This window comes from Anastrepha obliqua, chromosome 1 (genome assembly GCF_027943255.1).
Source record: "Anastrepha obliqua isolate idAnaObli1 chromosome 1, idAnaObli1_1.0, whole genome shotgun sequence".
Classification (NCBI taxonomy): Eukaryota; Metazoa; Arthropoda; class Insecta; order Diptera; family Tephritidae; genus Anastrepha; species Anastrepha obliqua.
In genome coordinates, this window is record NC_072892.1 from 167633965 (window position 1) to 167660794 (window position 26830).

At 39.8% G+C, this 26830-nt stretch overlaps 1 protein-coding gene across 1 annotated transcript in view; it reads left to right on the top strand.

Moving 5' to 3' along the window:
* LOC129238414 (serine-rich adhesin for platelets) overlaps nt 1–26830 on the top strand; it is a 93877-nt gene that overhangs the window by 24449 nt on the left and 42598 nt on the right. The window contains exon 3 of the mRNA XM_054873441.1: nt 25075–25382. Within this exon, the coding sequence (XP_054729416.1) occupies nt 25075–25382 (308 nt within the window). The remainder of the gene's footprint in view (nt 1–25074; nt 25383–26830) is intronic.

A 26830-nucleotide genomic window follows, 5' to 3' on the forward strand; every position in this document is an offset into this window, starting at 1 on the left:
GCGAAAGCTCTTGAGCTCGAGCAGCTTAAAGTAAATAAAATTTTGGTTTATCCCACCATTACTTATTACAATGACACTGGTCATCAAAAGTCTGCAACGCCACGTGAAATGGTTCAAAAAGTGAAGAAGCGACTTGAGCGAAATCCACGACGAAGTGTCAATCAAATGGCGAAAGAAGTGAAAATATCTGACCATAGCATCCGCCGCATACTGAAAAATGATCTCAAAGTCAAATCTTATAAGATCCAAAAGGCGCACGATCTCACACCAAAGCAGCAACAAGTCAGACTTAGGAGAGCGAAGGAGTTGCTTCGCTTGGCCGAAAGCGGTCAATTTCCGAACATTGTTGTTTTCTGACGAGAAAATTTTTCAAATTGAGCAATTCGTAAACTCTTAAAACGATAAAGTGTATTTGAGCGACCGTCCATACGAGAGTTTGAGTCATCGATTGACCACCAGGAGGCAGCACCCGCCACAGGTAATGGCTTGGGTCGATGTAACCGCAGGGTCCAACAGGACTCGGCACCGTCTCACAAAGCTCGAGTGAACCAAGAAACCAAGAATGGCCAGAAAACAACGTTCCGAACTCCATAACGTCCCCAGAATGGCTCCTAAATTCGCCAGACGCGAGTCCGATGAACTACTCTCTTTGGGCCATTTTGGAGGGCAAGCTCCGAACCAAAAGATTCACTAGTCTCGAGTCGCTGAAAAAAGCCATTGTCCGCGTGTGGGCCAAATACCTGCAAGTCACATTCGGACAGCTTACGAGTCGTTTCTGGACCGTCTCAAGGCAAAAGGTGGTCATATCGAACAAAAATAAATTGATTCTTAATTTTGTATTATTTTCAAACATTTTTTACTTTGAATTGAATAAAAGTAATTTTCCAAACTAAATTTATGGCCTTTTTAATTGCGCCTGCCGAGGGGCGACTGCTATTAGAAAAATGTTTTTCGTAATTTTGGTGTTTTCACCGAGATTCGAACTAACGTTCTCTCTGTGAATTTCGAATGGTAATCACGCACCAACCCATTCGGCTACGGCAGCCGCCGAAAAGACAATTATATGTCGAAAATTACATCATTTAAATGCCCACTGTGGCCACTATAGGTCTACAGACAAAATACAAACAGTCGATTCATGAATGCTGAGAACGAATTGTTGAAAACTGCGAAATGTCAATGTTAAAGGTTGTTCAGCAACACTTTGCGCTACAGCAGCGCAACTATCAACAGAATGTCCAGTTTTTGGTCCGCCAGTCCTTTTGCTATACTTTACAGCACTAGTTTCTTGAACATTTTTCATAAACCAAAAAACCATTCACACATTTAACTCCAACGAAAAAATTCCGGATTTTGCGATATGTTGGTCTTAAAGATCGAACATTTTCATAATAAGTTTTAATAATTTTTTAACGTGTCAAATTGTACATCTGTCGACTTGACAAATATCAAAGATGGCATAAAATAAGGCACCGTCTATGAATTATTCACTACTGACATCTAGGCGTCACGTTCTAAAGGCCCTTTATTGCATGAGGAACATAGGCATGTAGTGAAATGTTTATGTAATATCGCTTTTTCACCTTCATATCGTCCCCTTAGTATTAAAATAGCCTATAAATTTTTTGATGTTTTGAGAAAATGAATTTCAAACTTTTTGTCCAAAGTAGCTCTCACTCAAATCTCGTTATGTCTGTAAATATTTATTATTTTTTGACTGACGTTTTGACCCACTTTGTGGAACTAGAATTTGACAAAATTGTGACCACATATAAAATTGACGATGGAGAATCCAAAAATTCAATAAAAAAATAATAGCCTATGAGCACATAGGCTATTGTTATACTAAGGGGACGGTATGCATTCATTATTTTTTCATAATTTCCTCCCTAAACCGATATTTAACATTAATTTTTATGTGTCCAACCACATTCTGCATAATTCTCGTAGATGTGTATGCGTAAAACAACACAGATATGAACTCAACTATCAACTTCCGTGATTTACGTTCTTCATTGTATTTAGCAGAGTAGTAAGAGTATTTAAGAAAGTAGTGGCTGCAGTGCTCAAAAAATCACTTATCCTTACCAAATATTCCAGCTTTCGGTTTCTTGTCGGTTTCTTAGAGTTCAAGCTACTGAAAGTTTGTAAAGTATTTATGCAAACTTCTTAATAAAAAACTCAAACAAGCACTTCTAGGTTAATAAAGCGTTTAATCCAAACAAAAAACAATCATCCAAACGCACAAGCAAGTTTTTGCTTAAGCGTTAAGGCTCTTGAGTTCTTCTTCTACAACTCCCATTTATTTATTTATTACCCAGAGTAGTTTTATTCCTCTAGGCTACTACGCTGTACGTCCTCTTTAATGTTTGTACAGTAAAGCCTATATAATTGACACTCTTGTAGTTCCACCAAAATGAAATACTAGTAAAAAAGGTCCAGATATCCATTGCTAAATTGCACATAATTTTTCTAATTTTTACACAAAGCAACGAAATTGTGTGCACTAGAAATGCCAATATTTGCGGTCATTGTGGATTTCAGGATTTCGCGATTTCTTAACTGTGATCACTGGATCCGCTTATTCGACCCAGGATATACACTTTTTAAACTTGGTAAAAATTAATTAGATTATAAAATGTTTCTTATAAAAAAAAAATTAATAAGAAATTTGTTATAAAAATTTTAATTTTTTGTGCGCTTCAAAAAAATTTAAATAAATGAACAAAAAAATTTAAATAAATGATTTTTTTTTAAGTAGTTTTATTAAAAAAAATTTAAATAAATGATTTTTTTAAGTAGTTTTATTAAAAAAAATTTAAGTAAAATATTTTTATAAAATTTTAATTTTTTTTTAAACAGTAAAAATATTTTATCATCGCTTCTTATGATAAATACACTTTTCAGAAATTTAAATACAGAAAGTTTTTGAATATTATTTACTAAATTAAAAATAGCACAAACAAAGAATTCTTATTAACTTAGCTTGAGAGCTCTTTGACTTTAAGCTTGCCGAAATTTAAGGTGATCCCAGCAACTCGGGATTAGAAGCGGTAATAAGGTAGTTAGGGGAAATGATTAAAATACCAATCCGGCACTCCCCAAGTATGATAGAACTAAAGCGCCGTTTTGATACCATTACCAATGAGACCTCCAGCAGGCAGATATCTACTGCCAGCCAGAGCTTTTGATGGGATTTAGGTTAGCGCACTGCGTTAGGCTGGAGCGCCCAGTAACCTTAGTCGTCTAGCTGCCAAGCCTGGACATTTACAGAAAAAGAGCTCAGTCTCAATCCCCTCTTCTGAACGGTCCCCACAGCTTTTGCAATGTGGCTAAACGGTAAACCTAGATTTTCCGCGTGTGTGCCGATCGTCGAATAACCGGTAAATACAGCTACGAGTTTGGAAATTTAAGGGCGTGGAGTCCCCAAGACTTTCTGAATCCTTCGTCTTTTGTACTGGAGCCACAGGGTTTTCGAAATAACACATAAGGAATGGAGCTCCATCTTTTCTACGCTTTCCTTAGAAATAAGTTGTGCAATTCCCCTTTAACTACAGTGAGGGGGATGCCGATGACCGGGTGAGGGACCTTTGAGACCAATTCAGTCAACCCCTTCCTCGCAAGCTCATTAGCAATTTCATATCCCTCTATGTTCCTATGTATGTTCTAGAGCCCAGATCAAAGAAATGTTACCTGCGCACCCAAGCGATTTGATCTCCTCCTTATAGGAGTTGACAAATTTTGGATGCACTATGACGTCATCAGCGCCTTGATCGCGGCTTGACTATTGGAAAAAATGTTAATATCTCCCTCGCTCCCGCATCCCCTAAACATTTTAAGTGCCTGCAGGATCGCTTGACTTCTCCCTGGAAAGCACTAGAAGTGCTCGGCAGTTTTAAGGAAATAGATAAATTGCCTGAGATAGAGAAAGCCCCTGCTCCGGCTCCCCTTACCATCTTGGAGGCGTCAGTGAAGACAGAGTCACCTGGTTCGGTGCAGATTTTCTACTCGTTCCAATCCTATCTACTTGGCAAGATGGTCTTGGCAAGACCCTCAAAACTCCAGTTTGCGAATAGAAAGATGTGTCCGAAGTTCGGAAAAATACGATGTTAACCGCCCAAAAATGCTACCATGTCCTTTGAGAGATTGTCACCAGAGGCCATTGAGAGATAGCCAACCATCGCACTTTGAGCAGCGATGGAAATAAAAAGAAGAGCTTCCGAAGAGCTTCCCACCAAACCAGGCATCCATACGATAAAATAGACAGAACAACTAAGATGTGCATCCAAAGCATAATCTGTGGCTTGAGTTGCCATTTGTTGCCGAACATAAATTTGCAGAAGTAGAAAGCTATGGAGGTCTTCTTTACTCGATTTTCAATGTATAGCTTCCAATGGAGTTTGGAGACAAGTATCATTCCAAGATACCTAATTTCCGATGAAAGTAGGCAAATGTGGTTGTTTAATTTGAGAAGTTTTTTATATTATATTTTCCGGTAATAGTACGAACTCCGTTTGGTCAGAGTTGAGTCTGAGGCCGCAATTGGCAGAGCAGCAACTGAGTACTGAGGGAAACGGTCCCGATACGATTGTGGCGTGCGTCTTGATGTTGTTCCACAAATGGAGGTACCTACAATTCTAGGCCGACTCCGAACGGGAGCTTTTTCATGGCAGAAATACACTCGGAGGTTGCCATTGCCTGCCGAGGGGCAACCACTATTAGCATACGACTTTTTGTTTTTGGTGTTTCATGCTCGGCAATTCGAATCCGTGCACTTGCGATTGGTAGTCCCGCATCAACCCTTTCGACTACGGTGGCCATATAGAGGAAAATTTAAGCCGTTTTTTCGAATTTTGGATTTTTTGGTTTATGACATTCTTTTACCAAATCGCTCGTTTGTACACAAAATTATTTATTATTGTTTTTTTTTAATTTTTTTTATTTATCATTTTTATTATCATTTTTTTATTCTTTTTTTTTTATTTTTTTATTTTTTTTTCTTATTATTTTCTTAGCATTTCTTTTTAACGAGTTTTGGAGTTTTTGGTCTATGACATTCTTCTAACAAATCGCTCGTTTGTTCACAGAATTATTTATAAATTTTTTTTTTTACATATTTTTTATTATATTTTTAATCATTTTTTTATAATTTTTTTTATGATTTTTTTTTTTTTAATTTTTTTTTTATTATTTTTTTCTATTATTATTTTTATTTGGCTGTATTTAACTTTTTTTATAATACATCAACTGGTTGGAGGTGATTATTTCACTCGAATATGTCTTTCGCCGCTAGCGTCTCACTTAACGCAGTTGAACTGTATTTGTAAATAAAACACTAACTACACAAACATAATTCCCACAACAATCATAACTATTGAGCGCGTCCTTAATCTTTGAGTATTCACCGAGAGTACGAATAGGCCTTGTAAGTACTTCTCTACATACACGCACACATACATATACCTACACATATACCCCTATACGTTATTCACACATAAACAGAGTACTCGTACTACTAGACCGTACATACAGAGCTTTGCGATAAAACATTTGTACATAAATGTCGCCAATGCGTAATAGTGTAATTTAAGAGGCAACAATTCAAGAACACACTCAGCAACAAAATTCCCTCACCCCACTACGCCTTAAACACCCAACGTAGAGTAGTGCGAGTACAAAGCACCCGTAACCAAGCTCACCGTGTCACCACTCAGAGCCGGCCAGAGTCGGCCAAGCAGTGCTTTTAATTTGTCGCGGTCGTAAAGTAGATATGTGAATATGCAATTATGGGTAGAACCTGATACGAAAGTTATGGGATTAAGAGTAAACGGAGAAGAACTCCTGCCGGCTTTTGTTTATGTTTTCTTTGCGTTACCTGTGCAGGCCATTAGGCGCGCGAGACTCGCTGAAAGGCTTTTAACTAACTTGATGCGTAAATGTGAAAAGGATTAAAAGTCATTCCGTCAGCGAGATAGGTGAACGAGTGCCGTGTCAGCGGCCAGGCAACGCGCTGTGGTAACACTAATGGATAAATTGATGGAGGCACCGCAAAACAAACAGAAAAAAAAAAACAAGGAGTCAAAAAGAAGAGGAAAGCAAATGGAAATATTACGAAGCAACGAATGGGTTAGTTGAGAATTATATGAGCGGTAGCAGTAGAAAAAGTGAGGTCATAGCTTTGGATCTATTCAATATGTAGATTGCTGGAAGTCAATTGTCTAATAAAGTTGCCAAAATTTTAATACTTTATGGGCTCGGGAATCCCACACCAACCGACAGCACTAATTCACTCATTGATTTTCCGTTGAAATTTCGTTTAAGTTAGTCCCTAATTTGTTTACTCCTCCAATGTCCCAATGGACTTTGGTGTTGGATAAACAAAAATAAAGAGCTAAGTAAATATGACACAAGTGTTGGAATTGAATTGCAGCGGCACACGCACACATACACATGGAGATAGTATTCACATTTTGCCTCTGAATGTATGTATCGTGCATATGTGTGTATATATGTAGATATATGTATATGTGTATATGTATTTGTAGATGTATATGTATATTTACGTACTTGCATATTCATGCTAACATTTAAATGGAAATTGTGTGCCTCCAGCGATGTGATGTAGTTACCGGAGGAAGCAGCTTAGTAGACGTAACCAAAGCCAACCAGTACTCGACTGGCCAATCAACCCACCAGCCAGCCTATCGGGCTTTTAGTCACTTAGGCAAGTAATCAGGCAATTTGGCTTTAGTTTCTGTGAATTGGCCACCAACAACGTTTCAGAAATTTGCAAATTTTCGTGGTGTCGTAACTTGCAAATCTAGACATATTCTTATTATGCATGTGTGCATATTTGCATATGTATTGTGTATGTTATATGCGCATGTAAGTACAGGTTGCAATGAAAGTTAAGGGACAGCGTACCAGGTGGTGGGGGTAGAGGTGCTATGTGAGTGACACAGCCCAGGCCCAATTAGCGCAAAAGATGCCATTATGACACACCCCTTGTAGAACCACTACTTGGTTCTTAAGTTACAACAGGAAGCAATAAAAACAATGTGTAGACTCCATAAATATGGTTTCTGGCACAAAAACACAGACAAATCTTTAAGTTGCAATCTGAGCAGTATCCACTGTTTTGGGCACCTAAAGACGATCTGATAGCCACAGTTTCCTTTGGAAGAAAATTTGATGTCAGATTTCCAGTGCATGAGCAATCGAGAATGCATTCAGGGAGGTTTGCCGGATATTTTGTTTACCGATGGGTCCAAGAATGAAATAAGGTCAGGAGCCGGATGGTTCTTAAACGGTAGTAATAAGTATCACTATGCTAAGGGAGAAATGGCAATTGTTTACCAAACGGAAATTTTTACCATCGTGAAAGTAGCCGAATGGATAATCGAGAGAAGATGGAGCGGGAAGCAGATTGGAGTTTTCAGTGACAATCAGGCTGCAATGAAGGCCCTGGAGAACGCGAAGCAAACCTCAAGAATGTAAGAAGAAGCTTAATTCTGTCGCAAGACAAAACAGGCTTGTACTTATATGGGCGCCAGGACACTCCGATGGTCAAGGAAACTAAATTGCCGATGAATTGGCCGACCGTGGACAGGCGGTTCCCTCACAAGAACCAGAGCCAATAACCGGTATCAGTTCAGTAGGAATCATGAATTGGATCAGCGATTATGTGCTGCGGTCTAGAGTGCTGCAGAACTGCAAAGTGTTTTGTGACAAGCTCGAACAGAAAACTATCAAACTTTCTACTAAAACTTGGAATGCAAGACATTCGGTTGATGGTCGGTATTATTACAGGACACAACCCATGGGGTCAGCATGTGACCACCAATAAAATCATTGAGAACCCGATGGGCTTGTCTTGCTTGGAGGAGGCGGATAGCACTGAGCACTTTCTCTGTGAGTGTCCTGCCTTTGCTAGACCAAGGCTACGGATTTTGGGTTCTGATGTCGTGAGAATGAGTGAAATTCTTTCTCTCAAACTAGAGGATATTTACAGATTTGCCAAAGAATCTGAAAAATTTTCACAAAACTAACCACCTCTGTCTCTGTCTCTATTCTCTCCTATCTCCTTCTCTGATACTTTTCTCCTTTCCCCTTTGACTATCTACCCTCTTTTCAGAGCTCTAAACACAATGGGCTTTTTAGCCTGAGAGTTTTAGGAACCACCAAATCTCCTGGTGCTCCTTGGCTCGACCTTTTCAAATTTCAATTTCATGCCGTAGAACACCTAGATTTGGGCACTCTTACAGAGAGTAAAAGGCTGTTTCCTTAGATTTTTCTCTCCTTCAGCTTCTACATCAATCGTTGTACGGTCACCCCATCTTCATGGCATGGCCAGTGGCTGGTTACTATTGATTGATATGTCTGCTCGTGGGTTTCTTAACAACTCGTCTCTTCAGGATTTGTTGCAATTGGTCCACGTTTGTTTACCTATTTTGCACGTAGACGCGCTAGTGCATCTGTCAACGGTCTGCTTCTGGAATAGCGAGAAGATATCCCTTTTGCGTACGCCTTGAGGATAGCCTATTTCTACCGCTTCGGATTCGTTATAGGATGCCACCGGTCATGCCAATTCATCAGGAAAGGAAATGAGAAAGTTCCTTCTCTGTTTCTATGGCCAAGTACCCAGATGAGAGTGACGTCTGTCGTGCACACCAAAGCGTTAAGTTCTTCTTTGCGTTATCTGACGACTTCTGAATTGGTTGTAGGTGACTTTAAAACTAAGATGCTTGACTATCTGAAAGAATACATGCTTTCGAAAAATTTTAATTATTCTGCAAGCTTCCCTTATCCTAAAAACTTCTGCTTGAAAAACCATATACGGAAAGATTTGAAAGTTTCGAGATCCTTTGGATATACACCGGCGCCGACGCCGCAATCCATCTTTGATCAGTCTTTCACTACTGAATTCAAATCCTATTCCTTTCGAGTGGGGAACTTTACCTTAAAATCTTTCTTAAGTCTAGGTTAGCGGTAGTAAAATCTGATGAGGGGATACCAATTATGCAATTCTGCCCGCAGATGATGCCAACTCTCTTTTTACAGAGTCTTTTTTTACTATTTTGAACTAATACATTTTTTTACACAATATCTTTATAAACAAAACCTAATTCCTAAGGCGGCCGCCGTAGCCGAATGGATTGATACGTGACTACCATTCAGAATTCAGAGAGAGCGGAAAAAGGTTTTCTAATAGCGGTCGCCCCTCGGCAGGCAATGGCAAACCTCCGAGAGTATTTCTGACATGAAAAAGCTCCTCATAAAAAATTTCTTCTGAAATTGAAGGTTCCCCCATTTGTGGAACAACATAAAGACGCCCGCTAACAAACCAAGTCCTGGGAGTGGGAGTCTACACGGACATAGGCACCCCTGTATTAACCGATGGATCCAAGATGGAATCTAGAGTTGAAGCGGAGGTTTTCTGTAAATCAGCCAATATTTCAGTTTCCTTTAAAGTGCTGAAAACTAGTAGTTTTTTCCAAGCAGAGATCCTTCAGGCATTCAAAATGCTTAGGAACCGCTGTTTAGAGGGAGCCATAAATATATATTCCGATAGTCAAGCTGCGATAAAGACCCTGTCGTCGTCATGCTCTTTTCTGGTCTACTCCTGTGAAGAAAAGATTAAACATCTCGAATTTGCAGGAAACATCCCTCTTATCTGAGTTCAAGGGCATAGGAACATAGGGGTAAGTAAAGTACCGATGAGGAAAGAGTCTACAGAACCAGTTTCAGTAGTCCCCATAACAGACATCGGTGTCCACTTTACCGTTGTTTCCCTTTAACAATTTCCTGTACAATTTCCTTCTTAAAAGAGCGCATGAGAAATGGAGTTCTATCTTATCGTGTGATATCTCAAAATAACTTTGGCTTCAGTACGACAGAAGCACGACGCTGAAAATGATAGAGATCCCTCGCCATTCAATTTTCAAACTCATAGCAGTGGTCCCCGGTCACTGGGTGATCGGAACTCATACGAAGATGTTTGAACTTCCGTACAACCCCCATTGCACAAGTTGTGGGGATCCGGGAGAGAAGGAGACTGTTTTCTTTGCAAAGTTCCGGGTCTGGCGGCTAAGCGCTTGAGGTTCCTTAATGTACCTTTCGGGGATAACCTGAGGTAGTTCTGCAATCCAGATTTCGTTTCCCTGCTCCATTACGTCAACAGTGCTAGTTGGCTGTAGATGGGTTTTCTTCCCTTAAGTTGTGGAATTTTTCGCAGGTATGGCATCCAAGCGACACTCTAGTGCTACATGTAGTGTACCCTTACAACTATTGCCATCTAACCTACCTACCTGCCATGGCCGACTGTCATTCAAATTTAAACGTAATTGTTAGGCCACATAAAAAATATTGTACAATATTGTACGAATATGACTGAATGGCTTCGTATCATTTGAAAAAAATAAAAAAACAAGAAACAGTCCCTAATAACAGACTTTGTTACAGCCAAAAACCAACAGAACCCGTTAATAATTTGAATGATACCCGACAGTTGGGCTGGACATATCTGACATATCTACTGATGATAGCATTTTTAGTCGAGTCTATAATAAATGCGCACGCTTGTTGTCAAGTGGCGATGAATAGTTGCAAAATTGATTTGTATTTCTAATTGATTTGAATTTTTATATTTTTTGTACTTATGGATTAAATTTTCACTGGCCACTAGAAAAAAAACTAAAACAATTTTCCCACTCCCATTCGGTGTATCTTCACTTTTTTGACATACTGTATTCGTACTATTACGCCTGTGGTGGAGGCTCAATTAGACGGCAACACTTAGTAAACACAGCTGAGGCGAATCCAGTTGCATTTTGGCGACGAGTACCAAATATGGAGCAAAAGTGATGTTGATGGCGAGGAAGGCGACGAGTCTGAACGGATAAGCGCACACTCAAACTCAAGTAAATGAAGAGGTTAGGAATGCGAAATCTACCAACATGCAATTGTATCAGATGCATATGTTTTTTGGATTCCCAATGGAAAATATTAGTAATCCGTGCGTTGGTCGTGTGGATCTATAATAAGAAAAAATACTTAGTTATTAATTGGCGTTTTCATAATTTATTTGTTTTCTAGGCAGTGATGGATTAGAAAATTGGTTATATGGAGATTGAGACATTTTTTGTATGCTTTTACTGGTCTAATGTGAATGTTATTTAACTTTTTTTACCCATATTTCAAGAGGCTATTGTACACGGTTTGATTGAAAAGTAATGAGCCTTATTTTTTTTAAGCAGTTTTATTAAACCTGGCTTATAAAGGTGCAGAGGAAGGCGGTGTTCGCCGGTGAATTGTCGTGACTAGGTCGGGCCGAACCCGGGTCCCCCCGGCCTTCCTTGAACGACTTGTGCCACCGTTTTACCTGGGCACTGGACAGAGATTGGTCCCCGTAAGCCTCCTTGGGTAGCCCAATGGCTTCGGTACTCGTTTTGTTTAGCTTTACGCAAAATTTGATCGAGTAACGTTGCTCCAACGATCGCTGCATTTTCGCCACTGCAAAATCCTAACACACTTTTAAAACAGCTTTCACGCGCGGAGCGATGTTGACTGCACCGCTGTTGCCAGCGAACTGGGATCGGTTTCTAGTGGAAGGGGAAGGTCCAACGATCATTTTCCCCCACCAGCCGATTCAGTTGATCGCTTGGCAGTCGGTCCGCGCGGTAAGGCTCATTACTTTTCAATCAAACCCTGTATGTACGCAGTTGTGTTGCAGAGGAAACTTCCGATTTTCTCGAATACTCTCATGGCTGTAGATATAACTGCGAGGCGGGTTCAATATATTTTCGGCATCATTAAGAAAAACAACTCGAATATTTAAGGTTCATTATATCTGCATTTTATATTTATTTGAAATAGTCCCCCATAACCCCAATACACTTTTTATACCTGGAAATTAATTTTGCAATGCCTTCTAAAATCGCTTTCCTCTTGCGTTTATTGCCACCTTGAGCTCTTGATCACCAGCAAATTTTTTTCCACGAAGATGTTTTTTTTTTCAAAAACGGGAGCGAAAAGTAATCATTAAGGACCAAGTTTGCGCTACACTTATTTCTGTAAAACCACATTCTCATACAACGGCCTTCAAAACACGCACCAGTTTATATTACATTTTGCGTTTAAAATGAATTCAATGGTTGTATTTTGAATTTTCTGAATAAGTTGGTTGACCTAGTTGGCTGAGAGCCATCACATAGACCATGGACCTATCGGTCCTTAGTGGTACCAGTCGGAGTTTGACACTTACGTTTCCTTATATTAGGCTTCTTGTAGTAAGCCTGCGCTTTTTGCGAATCTAAGTAAGCTCTGAAGCTCTAACCTCGAGAGACATTCTAACCTCTTCTATTGTAGAGCTCATAAACAATTCGTTGAGGTTATTCCGAATATATTTCGGGAACTTTTTGATTAAGGTGGCATACAATTGGGATACTACCTGTGAAATCAATACCAATATTATTCAAAGGTATTTCATAAAAAAATTAAACATTCCTCGAATATTCGCAACTAACGAGAAATCAACAAAATAGTAGAAAAAATGTCTGTAGTACAAAAAAATAACGCCAGGCGTTTCTGTTTTACGCGCGCCTACTCCATTTTGTTACCCCAAGCGATGATAGGGCTCCCTCGTCTTGGTCCTTCTTCCATCGGAGGCATAGCCTTCTTTACGTCGTTGTCCTCTAACTGGCTATCTGAACACCTTCTTTGCTGAAGTTTCTGCATCCATACGCCCGACGTGGCCCAGCCAGCGCAAGCGTTGAATATTGACACGACTAACTATGTCCACATCGTCGTAGATCTCATACAACTCGTGGTTCATTCGGCGGTAGTAGTTAACGCCAACACGAGGGCGACCGAAGATTTTCCGAAGTATCTTTCTCTTGAATATCCCAAGAGCTGCTGCATCAGAGTGCGACACAACCCATGCTTCAGCGTCATAGAATAGCACGAGTAAGATGAGTGTCTTACAGAGTGTTAGTTTTGTCGGTCGAGAGAGGTCTCTGCTACACATTTGCTTACTGAGACCATAGCAACATCCATTGGCAAGCGTGATTCGTGGACTTATCTCGAGGCTAACATCGTTTGTTGTTGTGACGGCGATGCCAAGGTATATAAATTTCTTGATAATTTCAAAGAAGATCCGCCGAAATAATGGATCCAAAAGGCCGTGTATATTTTCTAGTGGGCAGCATATACTTCGTCTTGTCCTCGTTAACTGCCAGACAGTGGCGGAAAATGTTGCGCTAACATCTGGCTTGCAGTTCCCTATGATGTCAATGTCATCAGCATATGCAAGGAGCTGGACACTTTTGATGAACATCGGCTCTGCGCAGTATCCCTTTCATGAGGAAGTCGAAGAGGTCGCACGGTAGTGGATCGGCTTGTCTGAAACATCGCTCGGTATTGAACGGTTGGGAAAAGTCTCTTTTTACCTTGACAGAGCTGGACGTGCTGCTCAGTGTCATTTTGCAAAGTGAAATCAGTTTTTAGGGAATGAAAAACTCAGGCATCGCGACTTATACATAGGCGTTCCCTCATCGGGCTATCGAAAGCAGCCTTATGAACGACAAAGAGATGATGGATTATTTCGTTATCTTTCTCGTGGGATTTTTATCAGGATTTGGCTTAGTGTGAAGTTCTGGGCGATTTTGAACTTTCCATGCCTAAAATCACACTGATAAGGTCCCATCAGTGAGCTGGTGGAGTGCGTCTTAATGTTTCTCCAATGGAGGACTTACACTTTGGTAAATAATTTTTTATGAGGAGCTTTTTCTTAGCAAAAATACACTCGTAGGTTCACCATTGCTTGTTTGTTAAATTAAGTTTGCCTTAATTCTCCATTTACCTCCATTCCGTGGTGTAATAGCCGGCCAAGGTCATCAAATTAATGTCATCATTTCCTATAGGGTTGTATTTTGTGGACTGTCACATCTGCACAGCGCTTGTTTTAGTAACTACATACACATACACATCCAGTCACATCATTTGCGACCAAAGCTGTCTGCCGGGGAGCCTATTCACAAGAGTCGTGCTGCGGTTCATAACAATCTTCAATGCCAGCTATCCGCAATAGCAACATCGTCATCATTTACTCGAAGAGAAAAGCAACATCACTGCTTTTCCAACTACAACAACGACAATCGTCGTTAGTTGTTATTGTTGCCTTTGCCATTATTTGCTCGCCTGATGCTGTTGCTGTTGCTGCCGCTCGACCACACATCGCACAGTTCCTATGAAAGTTACACAGATATTAAGCGTATTATTTATGACCACAGATTAGAGACAACGAGGCGAACACAACGAGGCACTTACAAACTCACACGCGCATGAATTATATAGTTGCACAAGAAAATATCTGCTTTCAGTCAGTGCCTGGTAGGAACATTGGTAGGAACTGGAATTATTTCACGTTCTTGCTCTTGCATGCAGTGGAAAATCAAATATCTTGGACTTTCTGTGTTTTAAAGTGCATATCATGAGCCAAAACAAGACTTAGGCTAGGTTAGATACACCGGCTCATTTAGTCCAAAGACGGAGGCTCCTTTGTAATGTGAGACTTGGCTTTACTATGCTCCCTTGAACCCTCTAGTATCCCTGGTGAATCCATCAGTCCTCTTAAGTCGGTACCCGCCATCTCATTTAGAGTGCCTAACAATTAAAGCCCGATATGCGAAGACCTGTATCTGAACAGAGCGAAAAAGTTTTAGGGATGTGAGAGCTCTTTACTTCCTCTTCATCGTTTTTGCAGTCTCTGCATCATCTTTCTATAGGCTGGACGTATCTACGCATGGACGAATTTCTGCATGCTTGCTTTTAAGCAGGCTTCAGTGTGCACTCCACTGATAGTGGGTATGTTCTCCCTTTTTAAATTGCACACTGCTCGTTCCCTGTCCAGTTTCGGCTAAGTCTGCCTTGAAGTGCCCAACTTTCTTCAACTTGTCTACTGGAACATTTTTTACGTGACCGTAGGTGTACCACTTTTTACTTTGAAAGTTGTATAAAGAGAGCCAAAATGCGCTCATGTCCAAGAAGAGCCTGCTTAATCGTAAGCTGATTCGTCATCTAAGCTGCAATACAACTTCACTTAATATCTCTATTACCTGAGGCTGAGTAAAGTTGAAGTATATTTTGCTTGGTTATCTCCTGCAGAGACCAATAAAACTCCAGCACCAGTTTAGAATTGCAAGTGATAGAGGTCATAATTGTTATTCCAACCTGACTTTCACTAAATATGAATCTATCTCTTTCTAAAAGTTTGCTTCCGATCTGTTTCTTAGCCTTCATTACGGCTGGTACTGTATCGTGGAAAGCACTACAGTGATTGAGTAATCGAAGAAAAGGCCAACACTGATCTCATGCTGAGAGCCGCCCATATAGATGGACCATACCAGGTTGAGTATTGTAGTTGCCCTTCCGCTCGTCTCTATTTAGGATCTTATGTCAATATTACTGTCGGAAAACTGGGTCAGACTACAGCTATCTGTCCTGCTTGGTTTTACACCCCACAAAAAAAAAAATAAAAAGGAAATGGAAGGATTATCCTCGTAATATTAGGTAGGAATTCAACACGATAATAAGAGCAGTAATTTTTAGTATTTTTTTATGTTATGTGGCCCTGGAAGTTTAATCTTCTAATGATACCAATAGCTCGTGCTATTAGCATGCTCGATTCGCAAAGCGCCTACGGACTAAAACCACATCCACTACTCATTCCTGTCATTTCCCCGCTGAACCCACCTTGAAGGGTTTCCTTCGCAGGGCAGGTAAACTAACTTCTTGTTACTTGTGTTCATTACTGATTTTATGTAGTTGCTTCCAGTTTCTCTCTCTTCAGGTGAGTATAATATTTGTCGAGCGAGTTATATGTGCTCAGTCTGCAGTTCAGTTCTCGTTCGACCAGTCACCACAGTTCTGTGAACACTGCGTATTCAGATCCTTTGACTTTATTGACGCAGAATTGGCAGTATGGATCGCTGACGTGTTTAAATTGGTGTAGATTCTGTCGGAAACACCCATGGCCCGAAAAGTACTGGGTCACATTGAACGGTTCCCTCCAGGTTCGCAAGTTTTTAATTACGGGTCATGTTCATCTTCCGCTTTCTGCTGTGTCTTACTGTCGTTGCCGTTCTTCAATGTGTGTTTTTGCCAGTCTATTCCTATCTCGATCATCTCGTTCGCGACGAAGCCACGTTGCTTCCGCTGGGTAACCCCCCAGCAAGTACAGCGGCTGCTTCGACTGAGATTAGCTCGTTTCCACGACAGTCGGTACTGCGTTACCGAAACGACCCGGATTTATATCCAGCCAAGGACTGTCACTTCAGCAGCATACATATATGGGGAATGTTTATGCTGCTACAACAAAAACAACAACTGAGATTAGCTAACCTGTTCCCCATTCAGCTCTCTGGTGCGCGATTTATGCAGCACATCCCAAGTTCTGAACGCAGGCCACAAATCTGTATCGTAAGCTGTGTCTGTGAAGTAGGATGCTATCAGTCTTAACATACCGAGTTAAATACACTTTTTACGTCGAAGGTAATTTCTAGTCGCCTTCAAATGAAAATATTGAACTATTCCATATAAATCAATGAAGAGACGGAACAAGCTCTGGAGGACGGGGACATTTTAAAGATATGAAAGAATTACCGAACATGAAACAGTAAAAGACTGGTTTACGATCACGCTTGGGACTAAAATTACAAAAAAGGAAACAGAACTAAAGTTTTTGAGCGAGTTCTACTGATTCAATTTGTATTTTTTTTCGTTAGATCTTTCCTTCTAAAGGGTTTTCCAATAACAGGTGTTATTTTGAATAGCCCGCTATTTCGGTAGATGTCACTTTTGAAGCTGTCATTTTTTAATATTTGACTAGTAGAAACTACGCCATTAATAAAAATGGAACGATTCACGCTTCAACAGCGCATTGAAATTATTAAAATTCTCTATAAAACGGGTGAAAATTTGGCAGAGACGGTTCGAAAACTCGATCATATTTGGGTCATCGTGAAGCACCTTGACGGATCGCAATACAGAAATTGGTGAAAAAATTCGAGCTGTTGGGACAGTTCGTGATGTGAAGAATAAAACCCGTGCACGTCGCTCAAGAACACCAGAAAATATTGCTCTTGTAGCCGAAAGTGTTGAAGAAAACCCAGCTTACTCCATTCTTCGTCGTTCTTTGGAATTAGGCATTCCACAAACGTCATTGCACCGCATTTTGCATAAAGATTTGGGTCTTAAGGCTTATAAAGTCCAGTTAACACAAGAACTCAAGCCGGCTGATCATCAACAACGTCGTGTCATTGCTGATTTGGTCGTTGAAATGCATGAAAATGATCCGGAATTCCATCGAAAAATCACTTCGGTGGCTTCGTCAACAAGCAAAATTGTCGGATCTGGGGTTCAGAAAATCCAAGAGTTATTATTGAAAAGCCTCTCTATCCTCAACGTGTGACTGTTTGGTGCGGTTTATGGTCCGGCGGAGTCATTGGACGTTACTTTTTCGAAAATGAAGCTGTAGCAACAGTTACGGTGAATGGATTGCGCTATCCAGAGATGATTGACGATTTTTTATGGCCGGAATTGGATGGTATTCATCTGGACAACGATTATTTTCAACAAGACGGCGCTACGTGCCACACGAGCAGCGAAACCATTGATCTAATATCAAAATAACACCTCTTATTGGAAAATCCTTTATAATAAAAACCTGTCGACAGTTTCAATACGAGTAATAAATTTACAGCAGACAAAATATCGACTAATCCGGGAAGACCTACGAGCTACCAATAGGTATTCCATCGAGGAAATTACCTCCTTTTTTAGCTCAGTAAATAAAATATTTGAGATACAAGTGTCTATTCTTTTTTACGTTCTAGAAAACGAAACCCCAAAGCATATATTCTGAGGACCACTACCACAACCATGCCTCAATGCCTAATTTTTCCTTCAGGGCGCGCATATTAAAGTACCGCCACCGCAGATCTGTGTACTGTCCAGTATTTCGCTAGTCGCACATACGATTTGCGTTTTTCGCTATCTCGTTAGTTGCTGTCTTTTAGTTTGCCTCGCGAAAAGCAATGAATAAATTAGTGTGTGCGAGGAAAATGGTAATAAGTAAGTAGTCGTAAGTAGTCTGTAGTCGTTAGTCGTTAGTCTGTCTGTTCATTCATGTGGTAAGCGCGCAGGACTTCAGCGTAAATCCTCTTCCGTTCAACGAATGCCATTTGTCGGTCTTAACTTCCAACGACTGCCACAATATTGTCTTTATTTTTTATTTGATTATCTACTCTACTTTCTCTTAACTTTAACTTGTTACTGGGTTTTTCTTTTTACTTTTTTTTTAGTAGTTTTTAATTCAATTTAGCGCAAAGTCTCTGCTGCCAAGGGAATTTTATTATTTTAATTTGCTTGATTGAATTTTTATACCCAAGCGCAGGAAAAAATTGTTTCTCGCTATTAGATTTTGGCAATTTTTTATTTAAGTATATTTTTTTGTACTCGGTTACATTTTTTTTTTTTGTTTTTCATGAAAAGCCGCATTAACTTTACTTTGAAAAATAGACGCACATAAAATCGATTGGACTTTTAGGAATCGCGTGACTTTATCGCATTTTGCACGTACATAGTTGCCTGTGGTGATGGAATGTCCTGCGCTTTGTGGAATATTTACATACATTTATGTACACATACATACATATAAAGCAAAAAGGTATTTCGCACTATTTCAACTCTTCGGAATGTTTAATAGTACGCATCAGTAATTTGGAAATGGTGTCAGAACGAGACCGATTTTTCGCGTCATCCGACAAAATTTTTTTTGCATCGGCATAAAAATGTTTAAATTAAATAAAGTCATGACCAGTTCGCATCCAAAAAACATAAGTAAATAAAATAGCAACTACTGCAACTGCTGGGCATGCAATGATGAGCCACTGCGTATATTTCTATCATGAAAAGATTTCTCTTAAAATCCATTCTGGCATTCGAAGGCGGCTAAAACTGTAAGAAGAGGACCTTTATTTGTCGAACAACATCCAGACACACACACAAATATAGACAAGAACTCGGCCTGAACAACTGTTAAGGATGCTTGCAAAAGTATATTGGGACGAGATTAGATTATTTTAGGACCAATTCCCGTAGCTTCTGTTTTCAAGAAACCAGCTGGTAAGTTGTGCGTGGTTCTGTCCAAGAATCAGTAGCATCCAACAACATTGTTTTTTTTTTTAATTTCGCCGCAACTTCTTCTGACTGCTAAGCCACATCAAGTTTTTTTGTTTGAAGCACTTTGCTAAAAGGTAATAAAAACATAGATAAGGTTAGTTTAGGCTGGTCAGCAATGTTCTCACATAGAGATTTGCTGATTAAAATTTTCACATTAAAGTGGGGCATGGTTAGTTCGACTCCGGTCCTATGATCCAACTTGGGACTCTAGGAATTTATGATGATGAGTTCGATTGCCAATCGAGCCGCTTAGACGCCGCGTAGATTTCTGCTTGTACGATTTTTGAAGAGCGCGGTCTGATAAAAAAGAGTTACTTCCATCCTCAAATAGTTTTAGATCGACTCGCGAGAAAATCGTGGGTGGGTCGATGAAACCAAAGTCCTTGCTTTCATCCGTTTTTGTTTACTTATTATTATGTGTAGCCGTTTCTGGCTAATCGGTCTAGTATTCTGCAGAAGTTCAATCCTCATACAATCCGATTCACTTGATTAGAGGCAATAATTCTTATGGAAGGAAATAGTTATTAAAGCAAACGTATTTCATCTAGTCATCCAAGGTTTTCCGATTATCTTAGTAAAGACTATACTTTGCTCGAAAATAAACATGCATAAAAATATTATTCCATCTAACAGTATTTCGCAGCAGTACAACTTCAGCAGCTGTAACACTGTGCTTGATTTATTGGTTCACTTGAATAGAGAGGCACTAGCCAAACAAGAAAAAATAATAACAAATATAGGATATTCTGTTTTTTTTTTTAATTTATTATGTAAAGCTTAATTGTTTGTGCTGCTACCTTGTTTACAAATTCTTCAGATAGCCTAATGAAATTTTAGACCAGGCCATTTTAATGATTCGAATTAAAGCATTTTTGTCTTCAAATTGTGACCCATTTTCATAAATCTTACGAGGAAGCCATAAGGTTTTTAATAATGCTCCGATATGGGGAATACGTTGCCCATGCTCAAGTGTCAACGTTTTTGGACGCAATCCAAATTTGGCCGCACGTGAAGTGTGTACAGTTGCATTTTCCTGTTGAAAGATCCAATTAAAGGTCTAAATGTTTCACGAATCTCGGAAAAAGATGATTCTAACAGAACTTTATAGCTGTTTCCCATCATTATGTAGTCTATAATTTTCTATTCGAACACCACCTTCACGGCTGTGATGTCGGAATTTGTAACTAAACTGCGAGCCATGTGCTCTCTTGCAAAATCCAGGCGGCGTTCTTTACGAAATTTATTCAAGGGTGCTTTTTTGTGTAATTGTGTATGTATCCCTCGGCAGGCAATGGCAAACCTCCGAATGTATATTATTTCTGCCATGAAAAAGCTCCTCATAAAAATTATCTGCCGTTCGGGGTCATCTTGAAACTGTAGGTCCCTCCATTTGTGGAACAACATCAAGACGCTCACCTCAAATAGGAGGAGGAGCTCGGTTAAGCACCCAAAAGTGATATACGCGCCATTTATATATGTGCATATATGTATGTATGCCGCAGATGTGACTCTTTTTGAATACCCCTTCGAATGGCGGAATTTCTAGCTGCAACATTTGCCATTTCTTAAATTTTTGCTTGTGGATGTTCTCTCTTGATCTCTCAAACTAGCCTGGTTATAACACACGTATATTCTTCTCGCCTCTTGGAGAATATTTTGTTTTATCCTTAATTTGCAAGTTGCCATGGGAGTTCCAATGTTGCTTCTGTTTTCAAGCAGTGGAAGATTAGTACCCTTTCTGTCTACCTCATCGGCCTTGCCATTTCCTTCAACATCTTACTCTATAATAGTTTTTATTTGAAAATGCCTAGTTTTTTACCAAATATACATATAAAAAAGTTAACAAACATGTCTGGTTAAATCATATTATTTATAGCTTTTTGTTTTTTTGTAATCTATATACAATCAAAAATTAATATTTACCAATACTATATCGTCTCTATCCGTCTCTTCAAATTTACTAAACTAATCAATGAAGGTTGCACCATCGATAGTTTTTCAGCACAGCTACTCGCACTGAACTAGCAATTTGTTTTACGAGTCTAGGGATTTTAGAGCTCAGAATTTTGCTTGTTTTCTATCCCTGCATTTATCCTTGCATGTCTTTCGCTCATATACTTGTACGACAGTCGATAATAAAAATTATATTATACTTACGAATTCATGGTTTCAAAAAGCAGTAGCGCTTTCCACCAAACTGACCTCGATATTGGTGCGGTTGTTAGGTGTTGGTTGGCTTTATTTCGAATCATTTCATTCTTATTGTGCCGATTGTGCAAATGACTTTTAGGCTAATAGTTTTAGAGCCAATATTCAAGTGGGTTTGAACACGTCATTTTTGTGTTAAGGCAGGACGATACTTGCCTTGATCTGGTAGTTTGCATGTATGAACGAATTCGGCAAACGTAACCAAAATATTTTTAATATTCTGGGTTGGGTTCTTTTCCTACACGCACACATTTCGTGTAAAACTTTTCTTTGCCTATATATGTATATGTATACATTAGAGTGTCTCACCCAAAAATAAGATATTATTTTTTCATCGGAATTATACAAATCTTATTATGTTCCTGGGCTTCCGTCAAAATATTTCGGAAAATATTAAAATTTACATGAGCAGAACCGATTTGGTAATACCTCCAAAATCGAGTTTCTTATTATCATATTAGGTGCGCAACTATGTTCCCGCTGTTTTTTTTTTTTTTTTTTTTGAAGAAAATACAACTTTATTCTGAACAAATAGTTACAAGTGAATCATTGAAAGTATAGCCCATCGCTGGCTACTACTTTTTCCCATCTTTCTGGTAGATCTCGTATACCGTCACGGTAAAACTGTTCATCTTTTGAGGCTATCCACGGATCAAGCCATTTTTTTATGTCTTCATATGAATGGAACTGCTGGTCAGCTAGACCATTTGCCAATGATGGGAACAGGTGATAATCGGACGGCGGAATATCTGGAGAATATGGCGGGTGGGGTAGGATTTCCCATTTCAGTGTTTCCAGGTAGGTTTTGACGGGTTTGGCAACGTGAAGCCGAGCGTTGTCATGCTGTAGAATGTAGGCATGAAAAAGCCTATCTGCCTTCTCGTGCAGTGCTCGGCTCAATCGCATCAATTTAAGTCGATACCAATCCCCAGTGATGGTTTCGCTTGGTTTTAACAATTCATAATAAATAACACCAACTTGGTCCCACCAAATACATAGCATAACCTTCGCAGCGTGAATATTCGATTTTTGATGCTATGCTATTTGACTTTTTTTAGAAGATAGGTTTAAGAAAGCTTGAATAACTCACCCAAACCTTAACCGATTTAGATTTATAAGTCATCATTAGAAAGTTACTTTATGAATCCCTTTATTTCTTGGAAAAAATAAACTGCTCACGTACGAAATTTCACGCAAAAATCACTTATTAAAGACTTCCGCAAATAAAGCGCTGGAAGTGCTAAACAATTTGCCTGCACTAAACACCTGATTACGCCTCTATTTTGCCCACTCTGAATAGTTACAGACAACAAATAGACTATTCTATTACCAGACTCACCTTCGACAGACTCTTCAAGAGAAACATACCGCCAAGAAGAGAGTGGCAAACACTAAGCCTCTCTGGAGAAGGCGGAATTAGATTTCTATGCAGTTCATTCCAGGCTAGACAATAAGGTTGGCTATGGAGTATTTTCGAAGGAATTAGGACTTGAACTATCTGTTCGACTACCAGACTACTGCAATGTCTATGTATTAGGCAGAACTTTCAGCTATAAAAGAAGTGGCTACGTATCCAAGTACGCATGTCGTAACAAAAACTGCAATATATATATTCTCAGATAGCCAGGCGGCCATTAAATCAATGAATGCGGATATACTAAGGTCAAAGGTTGCAAAGGTCTGCCTTATTTGGGTTCCCGGGGCACAGAGATATTGAGGGGAATTGTAGAGTCGATGAGCTAGCCAGGAAAGCTACTATTCTAACCAAGAGGCCAATAGAGCATAGAAAGATGAAGATACATGCGTAACAGTTAGGCTACTATGGCCACAAATAAATAAGAAAAAAACAAAGGACTGCTTAGTCTCTCAAGGGAGGATATGTCGAAGGTCGTGGCTTGTTAACTGGACATTCACTATTTGAAAGGCATTCCTTGAGACTATGAGTTTTCTCGCATAAATATTGTAGAAGTTGTAGAGATGCACTTCCTTTGCAATTGTCCAGCCTTAGCTAAAATTAGAGGAGGTTGCCTAGATAAGCACTTTTTCAACTGTCCGACGTGGATATTGGACTAATCCTGCGCTTCATAAAAGCCATGATTTCACAAAACGGTTTCAAGATAAAAAAATTAGGTTCCCGTGTCACACATTGATATTACAACAAACCTATAAGGTCTAAGTGAGTTGGTCGTACGGACCAACTACCACCATAACCCAACCTAACCTAACCTAGAATATAATAAATTTTATAATTCCGATGGAAAAACAGTACAAGGGATTTCTTATTCGAAACATTATTATTCTATTTTGTGAGATTTTTTATACGTGTAGGGTCCCACACCCAGCGCACAACCACAGATCCTCAACAGTTTCCATTGGTGAAAAGATGTTTAGAGGTGCACTACCTAGCAGACCGTTATTTGGCTCTGAGCGAATTTGACAGGTATGCCGACGTCATTCGTTTTGTATTTCACTAAGCTAATGCTAAATTTTGTGAAACATAAAATGACGTGGAATCCAAAGTTCCCCTAAATTTTTTTTTTTCACCATACACCTAACGAGGAAACCCTTACGATCCCCCGACAGTCGGTTCTACGTTACCGGAACGACTCGGATTTACTATATATTCGGCCAAGGACTGTCACTCTAGCAGCACTCCCCGTACATGCTGTTACAACAACAACAGCAAACCTGGTATCTATCATCCTTGAACAGTTTCGACTTCTCACATAAGCTCGCTCTCAATCTACTTGAACCCCTTCAGAAGGTGTGGCCATTATCAGACCGTAAACCGACTCGCAGTGAATTTGAAAGAGTCAGCTGATTGGTTGATGTAAACGGGGTCATGACAGCGGTTTGTTTACGAAAAAAAATGAGATTGTGTTGGTAATACAGGAAAAAAAATCAACACAGCTTTCGCTCTTGTTGCCGTCTGAGTAACGACTGATTGGACGAGTGTGCGAATACGTATGAAGTGAGCGGGCAGAAGTCAGCTGCCGAGTGCCCGGTGACGTGGTAGCCGAAGTTACTCGCTCAATTTCGGTTTTCAAAATAGCTGATGGTCACACCTGCGGTAATCTATCATCATTGCTTGAACAGTATGCAGGGGAATCGTCCCGACCAGTACCAAGTCAATGGCGAGACTTTGCCCACTTGCATGGAGCTCTACACAGGGAGCCATCTTGTAGGGAAAGTGATGCACCCTAATGTCCATACATACATATGTATATAGATTAATGTATTCACTACTCAATTTATTTGAAATATTCAATATCTACAAAGCAATCCCATAAATAATTCGATTACCACACGCCCCACAATCAGTTCTACGTTAACCGGCACGACTCGGATTTAAATCCAGCCCAGCGCAGGACTGTCACTTAGTAGTAGCGTTCGACAAAAATGTTTGGTGTTACAATAATAACAACAACATTATAATTTAATTATAATTCCTTTTAATCAGATTCATGGCAACATTGCTTGCTTATGCAAATTAAAGTTCGCGTGTTTCCCTTGCTCCACTTTTCTTATAAAAATTGCAATTAATTTATCAAATTTTGACATTCTCCAAAATGTAATTAAGTTGAATTAATTTCCTTATCTTTTTCTCCTCTCTCACCCTTTTTGCAGCCTGCCGCCATTGAAGATCTCCGCAAGTGGACTTCCAGCGAAGCGTTGGGTGACGTCACGGTCACGCCCGATTGTATGCATCATGTTGACACGTCCATTAGCACCTCGATGGTGATCGGCGACAATGGGGTATTGACGCCCGCCCTATCTCCGTCCGTGCTATCCGCCGATGCGGTCGACGCACTCTACGCCATAAATGTCAGCCAAATTGGCGACAATACGCAACTGCCTAACGACATAAATAAAGATGTGCCTTTGAATCATCGACTGCCTTCACCCGAGGAACAATGTAAAATTATAGCTTTAAGGTGAGTCGCAGTGTAGAGTTAATGTTTTTGTATTAATTACAATTTCACGCACGCGTTCGCAGCATGAAATTCTTAAGTTATTGTTATTTAGTGTGAAAAAGTTCACTTCACAACTTACTTAGGAGCGCACAGTGGTCACACAATTTATTCGTACACCCTGCGTAGTACGTAAAAAATTTACTGCAAAAGTAATAGTAAAAAACGTTTGGTTTTTACTAATATTGCCGAAACTGAAATAAGGTAGGCTATTTTTAGTTTTTCTCGCCGATTCAGTTTCAGTTGCGCGTAATATCTCGATTGGAAGTAACAAAATGGGACGAAGTGCGGATTAACCATTAGAAATGCGTAAAATTGTTATTGAAAAAAATCGACAACAAATTGGCAAATCGCATTATATGGTGCAAAGTGTTTTTGCTAATTTCGTTAATACTGGTAACATGGAAGCTAATCACCACCAAGCCGCAAGGCAAGAAATATTGGCTCCACGTGAGGAACGCAACATAGTAGCATCAGCCGATACTATGCCGAAATATTCAAGAGTCTTTGCATAAAAAAGTAAGCCCACAAACAGTTCGGAATTGCCTGCACAACGCTGGTTATCTTATCAGATTTGCACGCCGCATGTCCTACAGATATTAGCAGAAAGAAGAGATTGAAGTTCGCCAAACGCTATATAAGTCAGCCAGATTATTTTTGGAAAGACGTCATATCCAGTGATGAGTCGAAATTTAATGTTTCGGGATCAGATGGCCCTCGAAAAGTTTGGCGAAAAGAAAATACAGAACAGAATGAAAAAAAAATCGTATTTCTACCGGTAAGCATAGAGGAAGAAATGCAGTAGTTTGGGGGTGCATAGTCGCATCTGGAGTAGGAAAAATGGTTTTCATTGATGATAGAATGAAGAAACACCTGTATTTAAATATTTTGAAAAATAATTTGCATGTTAGTGCCGTTAAGCCACCACTGTAACCAGCTTAAAACTCCACCCGAATCACCGGATCTGAACCCAATTGACCCTGTCTTGGAACTCTTAGAAAGGAGAATCAGAAAACACAAAATAACATCAAAGACGTCATTAAAGACAGTTTTATCCACGGCGACCCTCTTCACCACCTGTACAAAGGAGGTCAAGCTGCACCTTAAGGTAAAACGCGATAACACACCAATTTCGACGGTAAACAATCCCAATATATTGGGAGTTACCTTTGACACTTTGCTCTCCTTCTCAGCGCATACAACCGCTATTGCAACTAAAGTACAGAATCGCAACAAGGTCCTTAAGTCGCTTGCCGGCAGCACTTGGGGCAAAGACAAGGAAATGTTGCTGTCAACTTTCAAGGCAATAGGCCGACCGGTTCTAAACTATGCTGCGCCTTTTTGGTCGCCTGGAATCAGTGATTCGCAGTAGACGAAGCTGCAGACCTGCCAAAACACTGCCATAAGGGTCG